General features: G+C 31.9%; 3 protein-coding genes across 3 annotated transcripts; all 3 read right to left on the bottom strand.

Moving 5' to 3' along the window:
* Window positions 1–15605: 15605 nt before the first annotated feature.
* LOC112794702 (pectinesterase-like) lies at window positions 15606–16310 on the bottom strand. Its single transcript, XM_025836683.1, has one exon. The coding sequence runs from the start codon at window positions 16308–16310 to the stop codon at window positions 15606–15608; it is 705 nt and encodes a 234-aa protein (XP_025692468.1).
* Window positions 16311–17342: 1032 nt separating this feature from the next.
* LOC112794701 (probable pectinesterase/pectinesterase inhibitor) lies at window positions 17343–18113 on the bottom strand. Its single transcript, XM_025836682.1, has one exon. The coding sequence runs from the start codon at window positions 18111–18113 to the stop codon at window positions 17343–17345; it is 771 nt and encodes a 256-aa protein (XP_025692467.1).
* Window positions 18114–19254: 1141 nt separating this feature from the next.
* Window positions 19255–22822, bottom strand: LOC112794700 (uncharacterized). The gene is made up of 2 exons (XM_025836681.1): window positions 21101–22822; window positions 19255–19461 (listed from the first exon to the last, which is right to left on the bottom strand). Exons 1-2 carry the CDS (start codon window positions 22820–22822, stop codon window positions 19255–19257), a joined length of 1929 nt encoding a protein of 642 aa, XP_025692466.1.
* Between the last annotated feature and the right edge of the window lie 1912 nt (window positions 22823–24734).

Here is a 24734-nt window from a genome sequence, read left to right as displayed (position 1 = left end):
ATACCCAAAGGGACACAAATACAGAAACCTATTCTCCAAAATCTCCCATAATAGGAGTCATCACAGTTTGTATTATTTAATGGAGATAAAAGTTTCTAAGCAAAACATATAAACTAAAACATAATCCCGAGAACAAAGGATCTTCGCAAATCCAGAAGTCTCCAGCAGGCCTCAGCGAGAAACCTCACGTCCTGCATCTGAAAACCACAAAATCCGCATGGGTGAGAACCAGAGGTCCCCAGCACAGTAACAGCTTCCACATATATAATACATAATAATAGAGGAAAGCCGAAGGCAATCCTAGAACTTCCTCCAGATAATTCAAAGCTTATAAACAAGCTAAACCATAAAAGGGCATCTGACTAAAGATTCTTCAGTCTAACTAATACTTCCCTTTCCAATTCCTTCAAACCTCCCAACCTCCAGCAGGAGTATAATGTAGCAAACACAGTTATATCAAACAAGAGATAAACAAATAGGAACAGATAATACATTTAGACAGTTAGCAAGTAATATGCAGTCAAATAGGCAATCTCAAACAATTCATATAGTATGCATCTGATGAATGCCTGTCCCTAGTGGCTGATGATATCACCTGTCGGTTATAGAGCCAACCCGACAAGTCCTGGTAGCTAACCATTGGACTGTCCCTCTGTCACGCATCCCCAACTCGAGTTATACTCATCATAAACTTGATAATAATCATAATTTATATCCATCACCTTCACTGGTGAATATTTACGGGGGCGAGCTCATCCGAGTCTTTCACAGTGCCCGGCCACACTTATGACATAGGGTCAAAAGAGCTTCGAGTCTCAACTTGGAGCACGTGGTGGCTAGCCACTGCTTCCTCCCAGGGAAACTCTCATCTCCAACAGTGGAAGTGCAACATTCACAATTCATTCAACAGCATATATGCATTTATACTAGCCATAATCATGGCTCCACCGTAACACGGCAGTAATCTAGCCATCCGGCTCACGGTTAAATCCATAACCAGCCATTTCATTAACAATTACGGCCTTTCGGCCCATGGCATAACAAGCACTTCCACCGCCATCCTCCGCATCTCACATAATCATCTTGATCCTCATTGATCATTCATTTTTCCCTTGTTTCACTCGCAAGTTACCATATTCTCTAGCTCCTTTTCTAATAGCTAGGCATATCATAATGATTTAAGACATAAATGGTGAGATCGAAGGCTTAGAAGTATGAGATTTGGCTTTTAAAACTCAAAAATTAACTTTGGGATGAAAACAGGGCCACGCGTACGCGCATTCTACGCGCACGCGTCGGTGGCCTCCAAAACTCATCGACGCGTATGTGTCATGCACGCTAACGCGTGGATTGAAAATTAGCCAATCGACGCGCACGCGTTAGCCACACGTACGCGTGGGTACTCTCATGCCCCAGGCACGAAACTGGCACAGTTCAGGCACAACCCTCTGGAAAATGGCTGGGCATTGGGTGCAACACATCGGCGCGCCCGCGCACACCACGCGTACGCGTGGATGGCGCTTTCTGAAAGAACGGCGCGTACGTGCCAAGTGCGCCTACGTGCGAGGGGTCATTCTGCTAAAAATTTTCTAAGTTAAAAGCTGCAGGATTCACAGATTCAAACCCCAATCTTCCGACGGACATAACTTTCTCATTTTAAATCATTTTTCACCCGTTCTTCGAACGGCATGGATATCCCGGATCCAATTTCATTTCTAAATAGATTTGGCACAAAACGGAGATCCGTAGTCCAAGTTATGTCCCTTCAAAGTATGCCCAAAAACCATATTTTTATACAAAACCACAAAGTGCCATTTTCAAAATAAGCCATTTTCAACTCTTTTCAAAATCAATCAAAACGTGCCAATTTCATCCCTTTTCTTTGAAATCAATCAAAATATATCAAATTCAACATCAAGCCTCCTCAACTCACACATTGACACATTACCGCAATTTACAAAATCACTATCCCATCATTTTAGCCCACTTCACCCAAGTGGCTCAAACCCAAACACATTGACATATCATATACTCTTCCTCATGCCAATTTTCAACAACACCAATTCCAATTAACCATCATTGTACATAATCAATATCATACTCACCATCATCATGATTTCACCCACAATTCAACCATAATCAATCATCAAGCATATATCACAACATGCATATTTCTCATACATCATACCATCAAGGCATTAATAATCATCATCACATATATGACCACATCATATATATCAACCATCCAACATCATCAACAATTCAATGCCTATCTTAGGGCCTCTAGTCTAAGTATTTCCTACCACATTACGTATTAGATACGGAAAACCGAAACCATACCTTAGCCGATTTTCCAAGCTCAACCGGAGCACTTCCAAACCACTTTTTCACCACCAAATTCTTTTCAAACTTTTCAATATCACCAATCAAGCTCCAATATTCACACATACACAACCTAAGCCACAATCATCACACCCATACACAACATCTCAAAACCCAAACATCATAGAACCACAAATTACACTAGGGTTGAGAATCTTACCATACTCAAGGTCCAAGAAGACAAGATTAACCTTCTCCTTCAAGAGAGTTGGGTCCTATAACATCAAAGACCCCAAAATCTCAACATTTTTGTTCATGAAACTCAAAAACAAGGCTGGAAATTCGAAAAACAAAACGTGGCTTACCTCAAGATTGATTGTATGGGTTTTGTAGAGCTCTCCGCGGTGAATGCGTGGCCGCAAACGGTGCGACAATCGAAACTCTAGATCAAAAGTTATGGTGGTTTGAAGATTAAGTGAGAGATAGAAGTTGAGAGAGTGTTCTTCCCCTCCCCCCCTCCCTTCTAATTTTCAGCGTGTTTGATTGTTGTGTGAGGAGAGAGAGTGCTGAAAACTTGGATTTTGGTTTAGTTTAGTTGGGCCAAGGGCCCACTTTGGGTCCGGTTGGCCCGGTTTGGCCCGTTCGGTCCAATCTTGGTTCGAATTCTATAAAATTGGTACCGAAATTCTCGTCTCAATCTCCTCTATCACTTTTAGCCATAAAAATCACATTTAGGGCTTTCTAGAATAAATTCTCATTTATGGGTTAATTAGCCGTTAATTAACCGGGTTTTACATTGTAACTTCTTCTAATTTTTCTTCAATATTCATAATTTCAATGGTGGTTTTACTTTTAGTTTTGTTATGTTGGCTATATTTTGAATTTTTTCTTCTTTGGGATTCTCTTTCTGAAAGTATTTATTTAATATTTGTTTAATTTTGTTTATATTAGGTTCCTCTTTTTCCTTATTTCTTTGAAAATTTATGGATACTAATATTTCTTCAAGCATATCTACTATAGAATTTAATTGTGGGTTAAACGTATGATAGAGATGTGGGGAATCATTTCTATGGTAGCATTTTTTAGAAATTCCATGTGAAATATAAGTTTTTTCAGGTTTTTGAAGTCCTTCAATAAAACTTATAGTAAAATAAAGATTTTGAGAAAAATCATTTTGTATTGATTTTAAGAATTCGGTATCATTATAATTAACATTAGTTAAAATCATTAGTTTTTGATCTATTAATTTTGATAATTTAATTATTTCTTCTTTTAAATCTTCTAATTTACTTTTTTTTCTATTAAGTGACGCTTTTCTCATAAAATGCTATGGTTTTAAGTGTAGTTAAAAGTGTGACTTTAGAATGTATGGTTGAAGTTTTGTCACGTAGGCGTCTTTAGAAAAAGTAATTTTTAGAATCTTTATTTGAGTGGTGCCTTTCATTTAATGAAAAAGAAAAAGATAGATAGATAGATTTATAGATATTCTTTTTGTACATACAACTAGAACATATTTATTTATTTATTATTAACTCTGTCATAAAATATTTTACATATCTATATATATTATTATAGTGCATTCCAGTCGTAGAAGAAAAGCACAAAGGTTGACCCGTCCTTTTATTATTTTACTCTTATATTTATAGGTTCATAAACTTTTTAGGGACCTTCCCTCTGATCTCTATGATTCTTCTTGTATTGTAAACATTATCCGATCCTTTCTTCAAGGGCTAACAACCTAATCTATGAAAATAAATAATTTCCCATTTCGTATAAAAGGAGTTTTTGAAAGTAACACACGATAGTTATTTGCTATATATATAATATGCTATAGCCTTTACACTGATCTACAGGCCAAAATACTTTTTCAGGGATTTTGAATTTTAGGGTGGTTGGTTATTAATATGGTTAGTGATTATTACACATTATTGATGGAAGAAAATAATGTTTTAGACTTTTAGATAAGATTAAAAAAAAAAAAGCAAAAGATGAATAGTGTCATGCAATGAAAAAGGTAGAAATCCTCTGGACTAGTTAATTATAACTTAAACACAAGCTAATGGAATCACATTCAAGAATGGTTCAAATAATAATACAAGAGTTTTATCTTACCATTTAATTTCTATCCCCATCTCTCTCTTTTTCATGATAATTTTGATACAATTTTAATTTCTTATATATATTTTTTCTGGTGAGTGTGAGTGTGTGAGTGAATTTTTCCTTTTTCAGGTATTGATGAAGAGAGGAAGAGCAACTATTCAGAGAAAGAGGTATGCACCATCAAAAAAAGTAAAACAGGTTCAATTTCTTAAATCTTGATATCTATCACCTTGGACCACACCATTCCCAACCCCAAACCCCTCCAAATTGGTAAAAAAGATAAAATGAATTTTTGAATACATCTTTTCTGCTGCTGCAATCTCAGAATTTTGTGTCTATTAATATGCATGTAGCCGACCACACTTAATGAGATAAGAATTTGTTTCCGTCACTATTGTTGACTTTGTTGCTGCCATTGTCTCCTACTAATCTCATTTGTTGATCTTCATTTGAAATTCAGATAGACTAAGCAGAAGATTCTCAGATAGAATTCATGAAAGTAAGAATGACCTTGATCAAGCTCATATTACAGATGTGTATAAATAGGTATGGTTCATGTAGCTCTGTGTTGTACTAAACTATTTTCTTCTAACAACAACAACTAAAGATCTTCTGTTTTATTGAGTTCTTTATTCCTTCTACATGTAGAATATTTGTTGCCACTTGGAATGTAGCAGGGAAGTCACCTCCAAGTTATTTGAACCACTATTAGAAATAGGGCTTTTTCGGATGAATTTTGAGACGAAATTGAAATAAATTTCAAACAAATTAGAGATAATATTTTTCTTTCAAACAAAATTGGGACAAATTTTTTTTTCCCAAGAAACCTTGTTGCTAATTTATATTTTGTCTGAAATTTCGTCCAAAATTTTTTTCAGACAATTTTGTAACAGATTTCAAATAGGCATTTATCTGCTAGATTTTTAATTATTATGATGTATTTTAGACAAATTTCAGACATATTAGCCAACATAAAGACAACGTATTTCAGACAAATTTCAAACATAAAAAACATTGATTTTTAGACAAATTTCAAACAAAAAATATACTTTATTTCAGACAAATTTCTAACGAATTTAGTCAAATATAACAAATTTTTTTCAAACAAATTTTAGATAAATCAAATATTTCTTTTCAATTAAATTTCAGACAAATTTAATTTAAAAGAATTTATGTATTTGAAACAAATTTCATACAAAACAAAAATTATTTTCGCACAATTTAATATAATATTTCAAATAATTTTCATACAAAATAATTTGCTATTTAATATATAAATATTTTAGAAAATAAATTGTATTCGATTTGTTTTCTATATTAAGATAATCATAATCATTTTTGCATATTACATAATTGAAATTATAAACACATAATAAAGCCATGAAAAAGCCAATTACCATAAAAGAGTTAAAAAAATATTTATTATTAAAATACTTGTCCATAAATGTAATCAAACTAAAATAAAAAAATAATTAAACTAAAACAAAAAAAAAGCCTTTAAAAAGGTCAAATATCATGAATAAAATCAAATGTACTAACTAATTCACCAAAAAATTTCTTAATCTAAATAGAAAAAACATATACTCCAGATATCAATCACTCATGTTATCATCCTCATCATCACTAGAGCCTGTCCCAAACTCATCATCCGCAAGAACAGACATAGTTGAAGGAAGTGGAAGATTCAACTTTTTATACAAAGCATGAAGTGTCTTTTCAGTAGAACCAATTCTTTTCTGTTGAGCTTTTAGTTGACGTCCTTGATCCTTTAACTTATGCTCAGTATCATTCAACTTAACCTTTTGCCCTTCATTGATCATTTTTTTTCTCCTTTGTCTTTTCTTTCCACATGTGAAGTTCTTGCTCAATATTTAGATTGTCTTTGGATGTCTCTGAGCAATTTCTGGAATCCAACTTTGAAGAGAGATCTAAACCAAAAGAACCTAAACCAAAAGCATCTTTCTTTTTCTCCTTTGTCACAACTTCGTTCTAAATAATGTAATCATCTTGTATATCTAGGCCTTCCTTAGATGCCTCAACATCTCTCTCATTATCCAAGGATAAAGCTACTTAAGAAAGTTCTGTCTTTCACTTTTTGAATTTGCCCTACAAAACCAATTCATTTTAATCACAACTAAATATGCCATGAACAAATACTAACTTATAGTGAAATTTATTTTTAAAAACGACAAAAGAAGAAAAACAAACTAGCATCACATACAATGACTTTCTTAAATCTTTTATCAATCTAACTTTTGTCCTTTTTGGTGTGGCATTTAGTATAAACCTCCTCTAGAGAAGGTTTTACTCCCGTAGCTTTCTCCTAGAATATAATAGTTTTAATCGATAGGAAAGAAAAAAGAATAAGAAAACACTGCACACAATAAGAACAAGACTAAAATTAAACTATTTTTATCTTACCATTCTGCATGCATGTTCACCCATAGATATGGAATCACCAGTATGCATGGAACTTCCAGCATTTGATGCTCGATTCACAGTATTTGCTGCTGACCAGTTCTTAAAATGCGAATCTGTAGCCCAACAATGTAATAGTTGACGCCAAACGATTTCAAGAATATATTTTGGTACATAGTTAGGGTCTTTTGAATAATTGAGTCTCTCCTGATTCATCAACCCTCTTAATCGAGCACTCCCTTTAATCTAAAAAATTTGACAAATTCTCGCATTATGTTGAGGTTCCCACATACAATTTTCCTATAAAAGAAAACAAATATATACATTGAATTACCCACTATGTATAATATCAAAATAACAAAAAAAATGATAATAAATACTTACCTTAAATTCAGTAAACCACAAATCTCGCATTTGCTCACTGGCATGTCTCCATGCAGGACAGAATCTGAAAATTTGCTTTTAATGGCATTTGTTATATGACGAACAGCAGTATATGGATTAAACCTATAAGAAGATCAAATAATGAGTAATTACACATGTATTCACAATAAAAACAATATAGCGAGAACGTTAAAACACAAAAGTGATTGTTGTACTTACTCTTTGCCAAAAGGCACTATTTTCAAGAGCCCTTCTTGAGTGACAGGTTTACCTTCTTGAGTAAGAGATTCATGTTGATGATTTTCATCTGATGAGTGAGCATGATGTAAATTTCGTTCATTATTAGGAGCTTTATCAAATGATTGAGGTTGGATAGGTGAACAGTATGGTGATTCAACTGGTGATAGTATTTGATCGACATGGGATGATAGTAAATTTCTTTTGAATTTTTGTGGTGGCTGAAAAGAAGAGAGTAGTAATGTTAAAGGCTTTTTAGATACATGTGAAGGAACTAGAGCTCGTGATTTTATAGGTTTAGGATGTGAAAGCTTAGTTTTGTGTGCACTAATCACCTCCTTATTAACAGATTTTTGTACTTTAATTGACAAGTGTTTTTTATTTTTTTCGAACCTAACATCTAAAACAACAAAGATTTATAAGATTAGTAAGACATTGCATTTAAATTTCAGTAACATGTACATCATCGAAAGAATTAAAATAATAACAATGTAAAATAATACTTAGCTGCCAAAATAATAAATGAGGATGTAAAATAAAGTGCTACTATGTTTTAGTACTAAACTACTAATATATATGTACACATGAGCATTTTAAGAAGTTCATAGCAAGGATAATACTATATGTGTGAAAGGGGCAGATTGTGTGAAAGGTGGAAACAGAAAATACTAGTAATTAATTTATCACTTATTCATGTTACTACTTAGTAATATCATTCTAACTTAATAATTTCCTCCTAGTTTCTCGTTACCAATTCTAACAAGGCAGCAACATGGTTCATTTACAAGCACTCAATTCAACCAAAACAATAATCGCAACACAGACATAATCAAAGTAAATCCAACCATTAAAATATAATCACAATAATATCAACGACAATTATAATTCATAGTCAAAAACCAAAGTCAATTACATAAAATAATCACATAATACAACGCTAGGTGTTTTAGCAACAAAATTCTAATCATAAATACCTTGTTACTCCTTTCTTCATAAGAATGCATGATTATGCCGTAGTCTTCACTAAAATATGTGTGCGTGTAGCTTGTTACTAACTCTCGCTTTTCTAAAAAGAAGCCATACAAAGGATACAATCAAAAGGTTAACAAACTTAAATAATTCACGAAGGGGTTCACAACTCTTGAGATTGTATAAGGACCACACACACCATATGACTAAAAAAAACAGACCGCAGACACCACTTCTTTAATTCCTATTAATTATTTGTTATTTATTTCCTATAAAAGCTTCTACAAGTAAAGAACACAATAAATCACTGACAATGGAAGGCTTCTAGTGCAGTTTCAACAATGGAAGGCTTCTAGAGAGAAAGAGCTGTTGCACGTATGAGGTTTCCCCTTATTCTCATTTTGTTAATCGGCTCATGCAAATGATCAACAATATCAAAAGAAGATAAAAATTCACCAATTAATTTTTATTTCAAGATGAAACAATTGTGTCTTTATCAGTTGAACGCTTCTTTGTAAAAATAATAAACATCAAGTTATGGTTGCTTTATAGTTCTCTAAAGTTTGCAAAATGTACACATAAAAAGTAGTTACGGGCCAGGGCCTGTTTTGCTTGATCTTCCTTTATTATCGATGTGCTAATTAATCACAGTGTATTCATTATACGTTTATGAAAGCAGTTAAGGAAAGAAGGAAGAAAAAATGAGTATGAAATGCATAAGCTGCAGGCTATAAATCAGAGCCAGAAAACGGTAAGTATTTAGAATCTGTAAGATGGTTTCTTTACTAGTGAAACCTCATGGGTCTTATATTATTGAGATTCGATGATGAGTGATGACATCAGAAAATACGAGCGATTTTAAGCCATTATTCTTAGATTTCCACTACAGCAAATTTCAAGAAATTTATTAGTGTCCAAGCCATTTAATCTTTATAGTAGCTACAACATATAAATCGAATACAAAGCATCACATAGGCATTCAATCAAACATGTGGTTGCAATTCAGAAATTTAGCATAATCAAGCAATTTTCAGCAGCATTCAATCTATAACAGCCATAATCCAACACTTGCAACTTAACAAAGATCTAATAAACTAATCCTAACCTCTCTTAACCACTTAAATCCACTAACAACATGCAACTTCTAGCTAACTAACTAATTAAAGAAAATAGAGTGGAAAGCAGAGCAAAGAGAGAACTTGAGGTGATGACTAGGATTCTTGAAGCAAAGAAAGGGGAAAAGAATGTAGTGGTACTATGTTATTGCCACTGCTGAAGGTGCGATGACAATGACGCCAAAAAAGAGGAGCTGGGCTGAACTCCTAGTTGCAAAGGGAGAAGACGAACGTCGCTAAATGAGGGTGAGAAAAGAGATTCTTTGTTCGAATCTTAGAAATAAAAGGAAAAAAATATAGGTTATATATGATAAAAGCCATTTTAACAAAAGAAATTTGTGCATGAATTATGATTAAGAATATTAATTCATCCTTCTATTAGTTCTATTTTTAATCATAACTCTTCTCAATATATATGTAATAGATAATAATAGATGATAAATAAATAGTCACTTCTTTTATAGAGTTATAAATCGTCATCCCCAAACAGAAAAATAAAGAGAAACTAATCAGACCACTGTTTAAATAATATATTTACAAGAGTAATGCTGAAGAATCAAAAGCAACAGATCAAGATTCATGAGCAACATATTTAACAAGTTAAACTTTTTAAACATTATTAAAATTGACATTGAAAACAGGAAAAGCATGCATAAATAAAAATGGGACCTGCCTTGTTGTGGACTATTAATGATTTTCCTGCATATGGGATGTTGTCTGGATGGATGACTGCAGGTAGGCTAGCATGCCCATACTGTATGGAATGAACCAAGGTATTCCAATTAAAAAATGGGGGAAAGCCATCATGGTTTGACTGCCACAAATAATTCTTGCCAGATAATCACATGTTTAGAAGAAACAAGGATGCATTCTATAAGAATAGAATTGAGAGATCAGAACCTCCATCAAGATTAACTGGTATAGTTCAGAATTATGATAAGATAAGTGATGTTGAGCAACGTGAGATAGAAGGATATGGAAGTACGCATAATTGGACCAAAAGAAGCATATTTTGGGATTTGCCTTATTGGCGTCATAATTTAATCCGTCATAACCTTGATGTAATGCATATTGAGAAGAATGTATTTGATAATATATTTAATATTGTCATGAACATCAAAGAAAAGACTAAAGATAATGCAAAGGCTAGAATGGATCTATCATTATACTGCAAGCGAAAAAGTTTAGAACTGTTAGAACAAAGTGGAGGTAAAATTATAAAACCCAAAACAAACTACACATTTACCCTCCAGCAAAAGAGGGCAATATCTGAATGGGTGAAAAAGTTAAGAATGCCTGATGGATATGTTTCAAATTTAGGGAAATGTGTTGATATGAAGGAGGGCAAGTTATATAGAATGAAAAGTCATGATTGTCATATATTTATGGAACGTTTACTCCCAAATTGCTTTTAGTTCATTGCCAGAGCAGATATGGAAGTCAATAACAGAGTTAAGTCAATTTTTTTCGAGATTTATGCTCAATATCGTTACGAGAAGATGTTCTCAATAAGCTTGAAGAAAATATTCCAATTGTGCTATGCAAGTTAGAACATATTTTTCCTCCTAAAGTTTTTGACTCAATGGAACATCTACCAATTCATTTGCCATTTGAAGCATTGCTTGGTGGTCCTGTGCAATGTAGATGGATGTATCCTTTTGAGAAGTACCTTAGTCACACCTCTATATTTATTCTCAAATTTCTTTTTACTGTTTTATTAAGCCAATTGTTTGTTGTTTGATTTTTGTTATGAATTTTTTTTATGACAGATTTCTCCATCATCTTAAGAAAAAGGTCAAGAGCAAATCACATGTTGAATGATCTATCATTGAATCATACCTAATTGAGGATATTTCACACTTTTGTGAGTACTATTTTAACCAAACTAGCATCGACACAAAGGAAAATGATGAGGGTGATGATTCAATGCAACCAACTTTGTCTAGTTTTAATTTGCTTGGTTGTTTGGCTGGTGAATGCAAAACTCGTTATTTAAATGACAAAGAATTCAATGCAGCCATGAATCATATACTAATAAATTGTGATGAAATTAAGCCATATACTAAGTGAGTATTTATCTTCCTATGTATATTCTTACTAATAATAATATTTTCCTATATTAATAATTTAAATTTCTTTGAAATTCATGTACTATAGTATCTTTGTGGACTTCATACGTCAAGGTCATATTACTTTAAGTGATGAACAAATTGATCAATTTATTGAAGCGGATTTTACAAAGTGGTTTAAAAATTATGTAAGTCAACATGATATGATAGTCTTATTGTACACACATTTTTTGGTAGATGACATATTGTATTCTAACTTATTGGTTCTTATTTAATATAGGTTCATGATCCTTTAAATAATGTGACGGATTTGAATATTCATTCCTTAGCATGGGGTCCTTTGAGAATTGTTAAATGTTGGCCTATTTACAAAGTCAATGGTTTCAAGTTTCACACAAGATCTCATTCAAGTGGAAAGTCAACTTAGAATTATGGAATATGTGTCAAAGGCACATGTTATGGTGAATATGAAAATGATTTCTATGGCCAGCTTGATGAAATTATTCAATTTGAGTATACTGAGCTACCACTAAAAAGAGTTGTACTATTTAAATGTGAATGGTTTGATCCCACGATTGGCAACGGAACAAAGGTAAACAAAGAGTATGGAATCATACAAATTCAAAAGAATCAATGATATGGTAAATATGATCCATTTATCATTGCACATAAAGCAATCCAAGTATATTTTGCACCTCATCCAATGAGCAACACCAGAGAAAAAGCAAAATGGTGGTTTGTATTCAATACTAAAACAAGAGGTGAGATTGAGATTAAAACAACAGAAGATTTTGCATATCAAGAAGATGCCACAAATCAATCTAACAATCATATCTCAAATGATATTGACACTATTATTGATCTATTGGATACTGATAGTACAAGATATGAAGATGATGATGATGATGATGATGATGATGAGACACTTGGGGTTGAGGACGAGGACGAGGATGAAGACGAAGACAGTGACGAGAACAATGAGGACGAAGATCAAACTAAATAGTATGAAAAAGTGCACTATAAAATGTATTCATTTGTATTTTCTTTTTTTAATTTTTAATATACCTTAATCTTATATGAAAAAGTATATGATTTTTTTATTTTACGTGATTTTTTTATTATTATTTATTATTTGTATTATTTTTTTAGAAGATTGGATATAATTTATTTTTAAGTTTTTATATATGTGATTCTTTTAGATACATTTTATCTTAAATTTGTTACAAAATTAAATTTTGAATTATTGTAACGTAAATAATTAAAAGAATAAATTAAAAAATAATAGACTAATTTAAAATATAAATAATATTTTTATACTAAATGTTAAAATTTTTCAATAAACATTTAAAATTCGTTTGAAAGCTTATGCACTTTCAAACAGAATTTATAGATGATGTTATTTTTGTCCAAAATTTGTGGGAAAAAATTTTAGCTACTTCGAAGGGTTAGCTATAGTGAAAGCATTTAAGACTAATTATAGACAAATTTAGAATAGAATTAACATTTTTCAAAATGCGTCCCAAATCCGTCTGAAGTTATTGCGCATATTCATATGGAATACGGACGAATTATAGTTTTTGTCCAAAATGTGTTGCTAATCTGTATGAAAATTTTGGTGCCATCCAAAAAAATTTTGGCGCCAAAATTTGGGACAAAATTTAGACAAATTTAGGACAGAATATATTATTCCAATGTCTCCATTAAAAATTGTTCAATATTTATCTCAAATTTGTCCGAAATGAAAACGTCATTCAGACGGAATAGATTTCGTTTGAAATTTCTGTCCAAAAAAATTCTATTTCTAGTAGTGAACCTTGAAGATTGGCTTCACACCTTTCCACCCGCTGATATCTATGTTCTTGGATAAATTACTAATGCCGGTTGTATAATATGTAAGTCACCTTTTGTTTTGCAACATTTTTTGCTGAAAAATTTTTTGCATTTTCTTTTTGGCCTCAGGTTTCAAGAAATTGTACCTCTTATTGCTGGTAACATTTTGGGAATAGAAGACAATGGCCCTACAAGGAAATGGCTTGCTCTTATTAGGAAGACCCTTAACAATCTTCCAAGAACAAGTGGTGGATGCCACACTCCATCACCATTCCAGTTGTATAATGGCTTAGTGCTTGGTTGATGCAGTTTGACTAATCATAGAGTATTTACTGTCAATGAGAAAATTTAATTAAGGATAGTTAAACTTACTGAACAATCAATGAGAAAGTTACTTAATCATAGATGATGCTCTATGATGTATATTGACAAAGTATATAAGATAAAATACTGCACTAGAGTTTCTTGTTTACATGTCCAAAGGCCATGGTTTCTTTTGGTTCTGAAATGGCAAATTATATTATGAATTATTGTTTTCAAATTTTCAGGTTATAAGGTATTCGGATACAGATGTTGCTGAATATCTATATAATTCAAAGCCTGATGCCGATTCATCAAATATCTCTGCAAAGACCTTACTAAAGCATGCAGCACGAAGCCACCCCTGTCTCTAAGGTAGTGACAATCTGAATTGTTGTTTATTTACTGCTTTTGAGTAAATTTGAATTAGAATAGACATTAGTTACTAACTTACTATAAATATTGCACAGCTGCCCCATTTTTTGGAAACCAACTATGCACTTTTAGTAACAAACTAGAAACTGGAAACTATATATATATATATATATATATATATATATATATATATTGCACAACTGTCCCTAATTTAATTTCTCGCATGTTGCTTTTATTTATTATTTATTTACAGCCAAACATAGAGATATAGAGTAGAAGTTGCTTGCATGCATATAATATAATTAATCCTTTGTGCCCCAGCTGTTAATTAATATCCCTAGGCGATCTTAATAATATTTTTTAGCAGAATCCACAGACTTGCTCGTTACTACAAGAAGACAAAGAAGACCAAGAAACTGCCAATGAGCTGTAGAACTTTGAAGAATAGAATCTTCTTTTGTTTTTGATGTAGTATAGTTGAACAATACACTGAGTTTATATTTTGAATCATAGTTGATGTATCAATACACTTTGTTGATGTATGGTTACTTATTATTATAGTTGATGTATCAATATGCTTTGTTTATGTTTTGAATTATATTGACTTGCTTGTTTATAGTACTTTTCTTTTAATTTGATAATAGGATGAATTTGTTTAAATTTATATTGATTTTGTATGAAAATATGTTTATTTTGCAATGAAAAAATCTAAAAAAAATATTCTATTTTATCTTACTGACGGATTTACAAACGGATTTTCTGTCTGTATTCAGAGTTTGGGATGGTATTCCAAGGCTCAAATTACCGACGAAAAATTCGTCAGAAAATCTGTCTGTAATTACGGACGGAAAATTCGTCTGTAATTATCGACGAAAAATTCGTCGAAAAGTTCGACGTTTCAGGGAAATAGGGGAGAGAATTTACTGAGGGAAAATCTGTCGGTAACTGGTAAAAATTCGTCTGTAATTTTCCGACGGAAAAAATCCGTCGGTAAATAAATTCCGACGAAGGTTTTACAGAGGGACAAAATCTGTCGGTAATTTCGTCGGTAACCAAAAATCTATCTGTAATATAGACCAAATCTGTCTGTAAAGCTGTCTGTATTAAGTCATTTTCTAGTTGTGAGAAAGGGCCAATAAATCTACTTGTAATGAACTCTTTTCTTGTAGCATACCACTTTATAAGACATGTGAGAGTGTAGAATCCAAATTTAAAATTTTCATAGTTTTGAGAACTAGACCGAATAGATCAATTTGATGTGCGGCACTTCTTTTTTCTAGTATATTATTATATACTAAACAAAGATTCAGACAATATTTTTTTAGGAAAATGTTACCAGACTAAAAAAAATAAAAAGTTGATTACCATTAATACAAAAATAGAAGACAAATATTAAAAAGAAACCAATATTTTTCTATTTGTTATGATACATTTAATCTCCTTGAGAGAGAAAAAATTAAATAATATAATTAAGAAGTAACAAATGTTATGGTCTTACAAAACCACTTTCAAAAGGAACACCAAGAGCGTTCAACCATTGGTCAGCACTATTGTTAGGTCCACCCTTGAGGAATTCACCAACAGTGAATCGCATGGCTTCATTCTTGGTTATTATACCATGATATCCCTTCCACTTGATTCTTCCATGAACTGAAGCAGCTGGTCCGGTATTTTCATACTCACTAATATCTAAGAAGCCTTTCATCTCATTGGTAGCATGAGGGGCCCACCCTTCCGGATTAATCCAATCACCCAGATATGATTCTATAATTACTGCTCTCGATCCTTCTTTCCATGGCCTACCCAAATAAGTCTTGATTTGGTATTTGACATGGTCAAACATTGAATCTGGAACAATCTGGTATTCCTGAATCACAATGCCAGTAGTCATGTTCCTTTCGACGGTGCCATCTGCGACCAACACATTGAACTGAGTTGGCAAGGGCATCCTCACGATGAGCTTGCTTCTCTGGATCACGGCGGGGGATGTACCGAAGATAAAGTCAACTGTTCCAGCAATTTTGTAGTTGTGGTAGAATTGTCTATTAGCTTGAACATACAAAGTGTCTTGATAACCATGTATGTGGCCGTTATAAAAAGCTGAAAAATCTCCTACATTTCTGAGTGCAACTGCTTGGTGCCCTTTTGCACCAGCTGTATTCTCGAACCTCATGTCTTTCGCAAGAAACATTCCTGCTTTATTCACTACATGCATGCACATTCATTTTTTTGGGAAAAGTATAGGTAACCAATAACATTTTTGAACAATGTGTGAATAATGTGAATTAATAAGGTTAAAAGAGTAAATTAATCTTAAATTTAATTAGTAGCATTAAATTAGGGTGTAGTGTATTTTTATTTGATTGTTGGTTGTTCATATTATTCAAGATGGTCATTATTTACCTAACACTCCCCTTTATATATTAATTAGAGTAATCATTATATATTATGTATGACTCATATTATATATTGTGTACTTGCTTTATTATGTATTTGCCAACTCTTCTTTTTTTTCCATATAAGATATTATGTCGACTTTCAAGTGACTAGATAAAAGATGAGTTATACAAATATTTGTCGTGTATGTGTGTGCCTACGAGAATATTAAGGTTTATATGAAGTTATTTTCATGAAATTGATAATTGAAAATTGTTAAATAATTTAATATATTTGACTAAATTGTTATCTAAATCTTTTTTAATTATTAATTTCACTGAAAATTGCATATGAGTCGTTATTCATATAATAATAAAGGTGAATGCTATGGTGCCTAAAATATGGTGCATATTTACTAAAAAGAGTTAAAAATCAATATTTAATTTAAAAGATATAAAAATAAATAATTTTTAAAAATTCAAAACTTACTAAAAAAGAAAGTTAGGCAAAATTTAGACACCAAATCATAGGTACCATAGAATTGACCAATAATAAAATAGAGAAAATAAGAAATTACCGAAAGTGGCAGTAAACATGGTCTTGAGGTTATGGGTGACATTGCTCATACTAGCAGTGATAATGGTCTTAGTAGGGCCATCGCCATACATGAAAATGTTCATTGCATGAGATGGAACTGTACAATTCTCCTTATAAATCCCCGCCTTAACATAGATAATGTACCTTTCCTAAAAATTTTTTGTCTTTGGGTACGAGTTAATTGCATCCTGAACCGTCCTAAAGTTTCCACTACCATCTTTAGCAACCACTACATTTGGAACATGAAACTTCACATCCTTTGCCAACAGCTTGCGATCTGAAGAGGAAAACCAATCGGGAACCCCTCGTTATCAACCTCTTCGCGAAGAACACGTCCAGAAGAAGCAATGGGTTTCATTTCCACATGCAGACCAAGATCTTCAATGATCTTAGCGAAACCAGTAACAATATCGAGAGTTATGATGGAAACCTTCTCAACGCGATCCAAACTCTTGCTTTGTAGTTGTTCTTTGATTTTTCTCTCTCCTTCATTTTGATCCTCAAAAATGTCAACACAAGATTGCTGATATGAGATAACGGCGCTAAGCCAGTTCTTGAGGTCGGGAGTTTGCGATTGCAAGGAGTTAATGTCGTGATTGCTGCGAAGCACATTGCTAAAAAGGTCGAGGCTGCTCAATGCGGATTCCATAACTTCTTTGCAACCATCAATGGCCATCTTGATTCCGTTGTCATCTTTGGAGAACTCCTCCTTAGTCGTCATCATCTTTAGAGCGGTGGTGACGCCGTCTCTGATATCATTCACGGCGGCATCGATGTATGCTTCCGGGTCAGAAGAAGAGGACCCATCAACTTGGCTTAGAACCTTGCGACAGAGGTTTTGATCCTCTTGTGTGTTGTGGCACATGAGACTCGTGAACCTTTCTTTAGTGTTTTGCACTTCATCAGCGCCATTGCTTTTCTTGTTATTAACGGCCACTATGATCCCGGTAGCAACTCCCGCCACAAGGATGAGCGAAACTGAAACAACTACTGATACTATAATTTTTTCCTTCTTTTTCATTTATTTTTTATCTTCTTCTTTTTGTGTTATTGGAAAACATTGCAACACTTTCAAATATTTATAGTCACTCACAAGATGTTTGTTGAAACTACTATAGTTTATTAGTTCAGATAAGATTATGTTCAGACACACGTTTAGAAACAATTGTCTATTAATAAGGTTAATTAATTGGTATTTTATTACAACGTTGATTAGATTAACTGGCATTGTGGTATGACCAACAATATAAATTGTTTAATTTTAGTACTAAACTGTTGGATAGAAAATCCGATAGTTAACAATTCAATATGAAATTAGCTAGTTTCGATCATTGTTAATTTTCTTTTATGTTATTTGATTACAAAAGTGTCGTGTAATCAACAAATTTCAATGCAAAAATTCACAGATTTGGCGGCTAACCAAATTCGGTCACAATAATAAAACTAATTTTGTAATAGATAAAGATTTGCTATAACCCAAAAACGTTTTCGGTTGCTAAATTGATATCTATAGTAAAAATTATCTACCAATTTAACAATCAACTGAAAAATTAGATTGGTTAAACTATTGCTACCTGAAGTGCTTTCATTGTTAAACTATTATTTCAGATTTTTCATGTTATTTATTAATTTATACACAAGATCATTCGCAAAATAATACGTTAGAAATATAATTATTTATGTAATTTTTTTTATTAGTCTAATTTTTTTAGAAAAAATAATTTCATGTCATGGTATTAAAATTAAAAAAATTGATTTTTATTAAATTTTCAAAAGAAAAAATATTAGCATAAGACAAAAAAAAGAGGAGTGTTAAGGAGCCAGCAATTTTTGTGATTTGTAGCCATCAAATAGTTATCAATGATGATTTTAATGATGTGAGATTGGTGTGAGATTTCATCCAATAATTTACTTTTTCTTGTTGATTACATACTGACAAGAATTTAATAAAATTACTGACCCTAAACTTTTTCAACAATGAAATCATTCATGAATGGAAAAGATGAAAAAAACATTAAAAAAGATTACCGACTTATATTATTAGTTACACAATCTAATTCTTTAATTAGTTACCGAGTATGATTACACACAGTATCTCAAGAAGAAAATTGATAAAAACTGATCACTATTAAAAACACTGCACACATTGAAACTAAACTGATTTAAGATCTAAAAGATCTTCCAACACTAAGAATATGAGAGGCTCTGGGAAGCATCATAATTCGACGACCATAGAGTTTGATGGGAAGCTCTATCATCTCATGACATGGAACCTCAACCATCCAATGTCCTTGTTTTGCAGGATACACCCCATTTCCATTCCTATTCTTTGCAATGGGCCTTATTCGCATTCCAATAATCTCTTCTTTCTGCTCCGATGGAACAACCATGAATAATTCTCAACAAGATATGTAACACTACAGTTTTGTTCTTTGTTGTTTCTAGTTTCAGTACAAGTTAAGATGCTTGAGTCCCTTTTGTTTATATAGAAAGCAAAAAGTGGTTCTTTAAGCTTCTCTTTATACTATGTAGGCACTGATGCAGCACTTTTAACTAATTTAATATAATATAATTTGTTTGGCCCAAGCTAATTAAGGATTATTAAATCCGGTAGATTCTGGATAAAATAAAGTAATTTATTTCACGTTAGATTTGCCAAATGAATTTTTTTTCCCTTGTTGTTGGTAATAATATTTGAATAATTAAGTTTGATTAATTCAAAGGCAACAATTCATTTATTTTTTTTAATTAATTATGGTTATACTTTATCAAAAATACTATAACAAAAAAGCATATATTATATTAGAGTTTTTAATTAGAAAAAAATAATAAATGAATAAAAAACATATATTATAATAAAAAGTAATTTCATGACATGATATTATATTAGAGTTGTTATGATGCAAAAGTTTAAGTTCGATTATTGTTATTTTTTAAAAAAAATTAGCATAAAGTAAATAAAAAAAGTTATGTAATTAATCAACAAATTCAAAAAATATTTTTTAGTGGATATATTAAAAATATAATTATTTATATATTTTTTTTATTTAAATTTTTGAGAGAAATAATTTTGTAATAACAACTTATAAATTGTGGAAGAATGTATATACATGATTCTAGCATGTTTCTTTGGTTCTCGTGCTTGTTTAATAGATATTCTTCATGAGGATATGGTCGGTGTGGCTTTTGGATAGGGTTGCTTCAATTTTAAATTTTAATTTCTTTTGCTGTTTGCGTTTTTGGACTCTTAATTTAGACCTCCTAGCTAGATAACTTTTCTTACCAAACAAACACTAAATTATAATTATTCTTTTGCTTGTGGATTCACTTTCCGCACATATATATCATGTTCGCATAATCTGACTTCAATAATTTTGTATTATTGTAATAGCTTCCTAGTTAATTAATTAATTTTAGCTAGCTATCATCAGTGGCGGAACCAGAAATTTCATAAGAGGGGGGCCAATTAAATATAAAATATAACAAAAAATTAACAAAATATGATTTGTAGCATATATATCAAAAAAGTAATTATATTATATAAAAGTCAATGTTCAACTACATACTTTAAGATTTTGATATTTTTAAACTTGCTCGACGATGCTTCATGGAACTAAAATCATCAATTATCATCTCTGAAGTGAATTTTGAAGTAATTTCCTTTTCAATATATACAATCATACAATCTGCTAAAAATTCATCTTCCATCTTGTTTCGAAGCCTTGTTTTAATAATCTTCATAGCTGAAAAGGCCCGTTCAGTTGTTGCTGTTGTCACAGGAAGAGTCAAAACAAGACGAATTAATCTATCAATTAAAGGATATATATTTGATTTTCCTGTCTCTGTCAATTTTTGACACAATTCAGCAAGAGTAGACAAATTCTGAAAATCTGGAGCTTTAACCACATCAAGTTCATAATGTTGTAACTCATAATCCAATTGAATCTTTTCTTGCTCAGAAAAATCTAAAGAATAGAAATTCTTTACAAGATTGCATATGTTGCAAACACTGAATAACTTGAAAGCATCTTTAGGATCTAGAGATGTACTCAGTATGAGGAGCTCGGTTGCTTGCTCACTAAATCTACTATTTAGCTCTTTCAATTGAAAATCTATCACGCTAGTAAAAATGTCAACACGATAGTGGTGTTCAACAGTGACAACATCCTTTTTACGACGAGACCGAATTATGTCACTAAAAGAAGCACCCATATCAGGTATCTGAATAGCATGATCATTGCAGAAAGAACTAACTTTCTCCAAAAGTGCTCCCCAACTACTATCTCTTAACTGTTGAATCAATGACTTTGTACTAGAAACCAGATGCATAGCATTCAAAATGTCTTGAGATTTTTGTTGCAATGCTTGACAAAGTTTATCAGTGATTCCCATGATTTCTTTCATCATATGCAAAATGAAAACAAAATCAAATGATAATAAAGATTTAAGAGCATAAGTAGCATCACCACGTTGAGAATATGTAGATCCATTAGTAGCCAAATCTTCCAGAACTGAAGTTGTTGCTCCAAACATACGTAAAAGGCTACAAATTGAGTTGAAGTGAGAGCTCCACCTGGTATCTCCTGATCTTTTTAATGTGCCAATTTGATTTGCTCCTCTTCCTGTTTCAATTTGATTAGTTGCAACTAAATGGGAAATTTCAGTTGCATAAGCAGATCGTAATTCATCATTGCGTTTGCAAGAAGAGCACACAACATTGATAATATTACTCAAACTTTGGAAAAAAGCATGAACATCAACAACTTCTTTAGCCGCAGCAACAAGAGCTAGCTGTAATTGATGAGCAAAGCAATAAACATAATATGCATAAGGACATTCTTGAATAATTAAAGCTTGTAACCCTTTCCACTCTCCACGCATATTACTAGCTCCGTCATACCCTTGACCTCGAACATTTTGAATGTTGAGATTGTGATGAGATAATGCAGAACAAATCTCTTGTTTTAGAGTAGCAGAAGTAGTATCTTTGACATGAACAACATCTATTAGCCTTTCTTTGACAAATCCATGCTTATCAACAAATCTAACAACAAGTGCCATTTGTTCTCTTCTAGATTCATCTCTAGCTTCATCAACAATCAAACAAAACTTTGCATTACCAATCTCATTGCGAATTTCATTTTGCACCTTTCTAGCAAAAACATGTAGAATTTCCTTTTGAATAGAAGGTGATGTGTATATTGCATTTTGAGGAGCATTATCCAAAACAACTGCATCCACTTCTTTATTGTAAGAAGCTAATAATTTTAACATTTCAAGAAAATTTCCTCGATTCTGAGACTCATGACTCTCGTCATGTCCCCTAAAAGCACAAGCTTGAAACGTTAACCATTTGACAGTATCAATAGAGGCTTTAAGACGCAATCTATTGCTTAAAACTTGTTGTGAGCTTTGCTTAGCCAATACTTTGTCAATGTGACATAATTGATTAAGCAAATCTTTACAAGACTTAACAGCAATATTATGAGGAGAATTAAGAGATTTACCCACATGAGATAAAAATGCACAATCCTTTCCATTATTCACTTTTTTCCAATTGTGAAATCCTCCTGATGTGAATGGACTTGATTTTCTAGAAAATAAATAGCATGGAAGACAAAATGCAGCATCCACTTCTGGCGAATATTCTAGCCAAGAAAAACTCTTAAACCAATGAGCTTTGAAACGACGAGGATGACTTTCTAGACCAGAAAGAGGGTACTCATCCATAATAAATTGATATGGTCCAAACTTTATGTATGCTCTACGGATTTTATCTTGTTGATTGATAGGATAATTCCAAATTTGCGGACGCTTTCCGGGATCACGCATCAATGTATCAATATTAACTTGATCTATTTCAGTCCTTGCTATTTTGGAAGCAGGGGGTTGAATATCTTGCTCAACAAGTTGTGTCACAGGTTGTTCAATAATATTTTGAACATTACTCAAAGAATCTGAAGCTGAATTTTGTTCATCATATATTCTCTCTTTTCTCTTGAAAAATGAGTGAATTGTTTTCATCTTTGACATTTTTAATTTAACTTGAACTATCTAACAAAAAAAACAAAAATAATTGCATATATATTATTTTCTTAAAAAAAAATATTAAACCTATTGAGCAATAACAAATAATTTTAGAAACACAAATATATAATAACCAAAAATAAAGTTATTGATTTACCTGATTATTTTTTGTTCCAAGTCTCACAAAAAAATAATTCTATTGAGTTTTGTCCTCACTTCAATCTTTGAACACTGTCCATTATAAAAAAAAATAAATTAATTATTTTAAATAAATAATGTAAATAATACTTGACATTGTCATTAACTTAAAAAAAATTGAAATATACCTCTTTGAATCTTTGTTGTGCATTCAATGGTTAATATTTTGTTGTTCACTTCTCTTCAATGGTTTTTCTTCATATGTCTTGTTTTGGTATGGAAAGAAAATTAGAATGAGAAGAGTAGAAGACCAAAAGTTTGGGAATCACTAAAAGAGAGAGAAAAGTGGCGCTATGCCTATGATAGTTTGAAACAAATATTTGAAAAATGTACTAGGGTTACTTTAATTAATAGTATGGGCTTGGGCTAGTATAATAGAACCATTTTTATTAATTATTAGAATGGGCTATTTGTTAACAAGAGCAACAATAATTCAAATATCTAATACATAATGCAGTTTTTAGTTTTTTTAATTTATAAAATTTTGTAAGTTATATTTTTTTTAATATTATATATAAAAAAATTTAATATTATTAATTATTACTATTTACTATTTTTTTTAAAAAAATTTGGGGGGGACCATGGCCACCTTAGGTCCCCCCGTGGATCCGCCACTGGCTATCATAATATTAACGTGAATGATATATTTTACTATGAGACATGTTATACATATAAGTCTTTTTAATTTACAAGTCTTACAAATTGCTACATATACGAATCTTTTAGTGCGTTATTCAGTTTCTAAAGCGCTACACTCACCATGTATTATGAACGACTCTTCTTCTTCTTCTTCTTCTTCCTTTCTCTTCCTCTTCCTGTTCCTCTTCTTCCTCTTCTTCTTTTTCTTCTTCCTCTTTCTCCATGTATTTCTTCGTTATTCTCTTCACCTTTTCATTAGTTGTTCTATTTGCGTTTATCACTGGTATTCTTGCTTTGTTTTTTTTTTCGATTTTCATGGTTTCTAAAATCAAGTTTTGAAATCATTTTGAAGATAATGGAATTTCAGAAATACATCCAAACGATTACAGAAATACACCTAAATGATTATAGAAATACACCCAAAAGATTACAAAAATACACCCAAACGGTTACAGAAATTCACCCAAACGATTATAAAAATACACCCAAAGAATTACAGAAATACACCCAAAGGATTTAAGAAATATACCCAAAATTCGTTGAAGTACACCTTATGCATAATTCAAACTCTTTCTCTTTCTCCTCCTCATCTTCTGCTTCTTCTTCTTCAAAAACGATTTCAGAACTTGATGTCAAAAAACAATGGAAATCGAGGAAAGAAAACAGAGAGAAAAGCACGTAAATGAAGAAGGAGAAAAAGAAGGCAAAAATGAAAAAAAAAAAGAAGAAGAAGAAGAAGAAGAGGAGGAAGAAGAACGTGCAGCAATAAAAAGAAGAA

This window comes from Arachis hypogaea, chromosome 4 (assembly GCF_003086295.3).
Source record: "Arachis hypogaea cultivar Tifrunner chromosome 4, arahy.Tifrunner.gnm2.J5K5, whole genome shotgun sequence".
Classification (NCBI taxonomy): domain Eukaryota; kingdom Viridiplantae; phylum Streptophyta; class Magnoliopsida; order Fabales; family Fabaceae; genus Arachis; species Arachis hypogaea.
This window is presented reverse-complemented; position numbering and strand designations above follow the sequence as displayed.

Excerpts from the sequence above, each read along its gene's own strand:
- LOC112794702 (XM_025836683.1), bottom strand. The coding sequence starts at position 16,310 with ATGTTTCTTGCGAAAGACATGAGGTTCGAGAATACAGCTGGTGCAAAA.
- LOC112794700 (XM_025836681.1), bottom strand. The coding sequence starts at position 22,822 with ATGGATGAGTACCCTCTTTCTGGTCTAGAAAGTCATCCTCGTCGTTTC. Across the intron at positions 19,462-21,100 it reads ATGCTTTCAAGTTATTCAGT|AAAGAAGAGATTATTGGAAT; the intron begins GTTTGCAACATA and ends CCATCGGAGCAG.
- LOC112794701 (XM_025836682.1), bottom strand. The coding sequence starts at position 18,113 with ATGAAAAAGAAGGAAAAAATTATAGTATCAGTAGTTGTTTCAGTTTCG.